Below are 2,602 nucleotides of genomic sequence, written 5' to 3'. Positions count from 1 at the left end.
TGACGCAGGATCAGACGCAGCTCTGCTCTACAATGAATATGTTGTCTACGACCCGGTAAGAGGAGTTTTCCTATTGAATGAAAGTCAACCTAGACATTCCCTACTGCATCTCATCGTACCAAGATCATACACTCGATATACTTCTCTAGGTAGACCTATATGGGCGCACTGTATCTCGATAGACTCTCCGCCTCTGCATGATACATACAGAATCTGCATCTTGTCTTCATACGCAGAAGACTGTTGCAATTCTCATAGATCTTCGCACTTCTCTCTTCGGAAGAAATATCGCAGTCGCGTGTCTTGTCCATCGTTCTTGTTCTTCTTCTNNAAGTCTTCAGCGTCTGCTTCTTCGTTCTTGTTCTTCTTCTTGTTTAGCCTTCTTGGATTGACGGGGGGGTTCTCAGAAGTCTTGAGTTGTGGGGCAGCTGATACGGTGCTGGCATGCAGACGGTCTTCTCAGAGTTATACCCACCTCAGTATCTCTCTCAGGAAACTAGTAGATATACACACAGCATGTATCTATGTATCTATATACGTGTCTGTATGCTTAAATATCACAAGTATGCTACACGGAAACTATATATATAGAGAGAGAGAGAGAGACAATCGCTACTAGGTGTGTACATAGCATGAGTACGAATGGCTAGATTCATCATGATAAATCGAGATTAGAAACTTCTGGGGCACAGCAGTGAGCTTCGTGAATCGATTCTACATTATCCTCCTCATAGCTAGACTCACTTGAATGGCTATGCGTCTAGCTGCACTCAGTCACGTCTATCAAGGATGTCTTTGGCAAGTAACCGGCAACCAGCCAACTCCCCATTGTCAAGAAGAAAAAGAATAATTCTTTATCCGCCACGAATAGAAATCCATTCATTCTCAAGCAGTAGATGTAGTAGTCGTAGTACTTTCATCATTGCCGCTGTATTGTTTGACGCTACAACTTCATGAGAGATTTCTTGGGAAGTTTCTTCTCTCCTATCTCCCATGGCAGTTGAAGTTCTTCTTCTTTCCTCTTTTCTATGTCGATTTCGCTCCTCGATACAACAAAGGCCCCCGTGACGCTTCTTCTCCTATGATAGATGACTGTGTCTATGATAGACGTATGGATGAACAGGGATGCATCTGTAGATGTGTGTCTATATATGTAGATAGTTGTATCTGTGGATGTGTGGATGTGTGTGTATGTATGTGGTATACAGAAGCAAGTTTTTATGAGATATCTCCTTCATGTGAAGTTCGAATTCGCGACTTTTGATCTCGATGATGACGATGAAGATTCCCCATAAAGCCTTCTATCCAGCAAGCTGGTCGCAATCGTCTCTAATCAACTCCTCCACTCAAATCCTGTAGACATACATAGCGACCCATCTATATATCTGTATCTCTCTCTCTATATATATATATATACGTATCTGGTAATTATGTAAGATGAAGAGTCTTCGCTCTTTCCGCCAAGTTTTTTTTCCAGAAAGTAAAAGAGGTCGAGGAAAGCTCAAGAAGAAAGATAGGAGAGAAAGTTGACGTGGGCTTCTCTTCTCAACTTCACAGTCTCTCTACAGTGCGGCTCTTCTCCTGTCCGTTGTATTAGGATGGTGTGGTGACGTCCTTCTTCTTCCTGTAGTTCTTCTTCTTCTTTTTCTCACTCTTATCCTCCTCATCGGTCTGATCCATAGAGGAAGGTGCATGCAGCAGTCTAAGCGAGGTAGATGTAATGAAGTACCTACAGCTCCTTGATCTTGTATGGGCCTCCTCCTCCTATCATGGATAGATGAAGATTTATCTATCACTGTGTGTGCTTATGCATGCATGAATACGTACGTGTATGTACCAATATGTACGAATATGCATGCGTATGTATAGTATGAATCTTCAGGGCCACACACGACCAGAGGGACGCACGGATATTGATCGGGTTTCTCTTTCACTGAGAAAGACGCCCGAATGTTCTTTCTTATCTCCATCCCGATCTCTCTACGATGTGATGATTTGTGCTTGAGTGTACATCATTCACTTGGCTAATCATTCATCTAGCTAGCTGGCTAGCTAGGACTAGCCATCATTATCATACTCACAACGATAATGCCTTGGCTATTTGTCTTGTGTGTCAAGGCGGGTACACCTAGAAAGAGACGTGTAGATGAGAATCGCGATGTCTTCTTCTCCAGAACAGCTTCTTCTTCTCCGTTAGATAGAGTGTTCGTATCACATTTCTTCTATGTCTTGTTCTCTTCTTCCTTCCTTCATTTAGACATATCTATAGGTGTGTATGCACACCGCCTCGTGTTGAGCGGCCCAGGTGTCTATCCACTGGGGGGGTCTATGTTGTATTGCATGAAACGGGAGGATAAAGAAGATATTGATGTTTCTCTGTTCCGTAGATGAGACGGACCATTTCTCTATTGCAAGTATATGACACGGCGGAGAGAAGAGACAGAGAAACACGGGTTACCGGTATCCTGTCCGGCTCGATTCTTGAGTTCGAGAGACATGCAGGGAGTCTTTCAAATGTCTGTGTGTGTAGGCACCACCGCCACGTGATTTTGATCTAACCGGGTATGATATAGTGGATGGATAGCTAGCTAGATTTAAGATA

At 43.3% G+C, this 2,602-nt stretch overlaps 1 protein-coding gene across 1 annotated transcript in view; it reads left to right on the top strand.

Annotated features, from left to right (window-relative positions):
• The window catches only part of CSUI_010601 (nad(+) adp), a gene marked incomplete at its 5' end in the record, with an annotated part of 14,226 nt that extends 11,624 nt beyond the window's left edge, over positions 1-2,602 (top strand). The window contains one exon of the mRNA XM_068070704.1: positions 1,209-2,602. Coding sequence (XP_067917326.1) covers positions 1,209-1,295 — 87 coding nt within the window. The remainder of the gene's footprint in view (positions 1-1,208) is intronic.

The sequence above is a fragment of the Cystoisospora suis genome (assembly GCF_002600585.1).
Source record: "Cystoisospora suis strain Wien I chromosome Unknown contig_7845, whole genome shotgun sequence".
In the NCBI taxonomy this organism is placed as follows: domain Eukaryota; phylum Apicomplexa; class Conoidasida; order Eucoccidiorida; family Sarcocystidae; genus Cystoisospora; species Cystoisospora suis.
The sequence above is the reverse complement of the archived record's forward strand: the minus strand, read 5'-3'. Positions and strand labels throughout refer to the sequence as shown.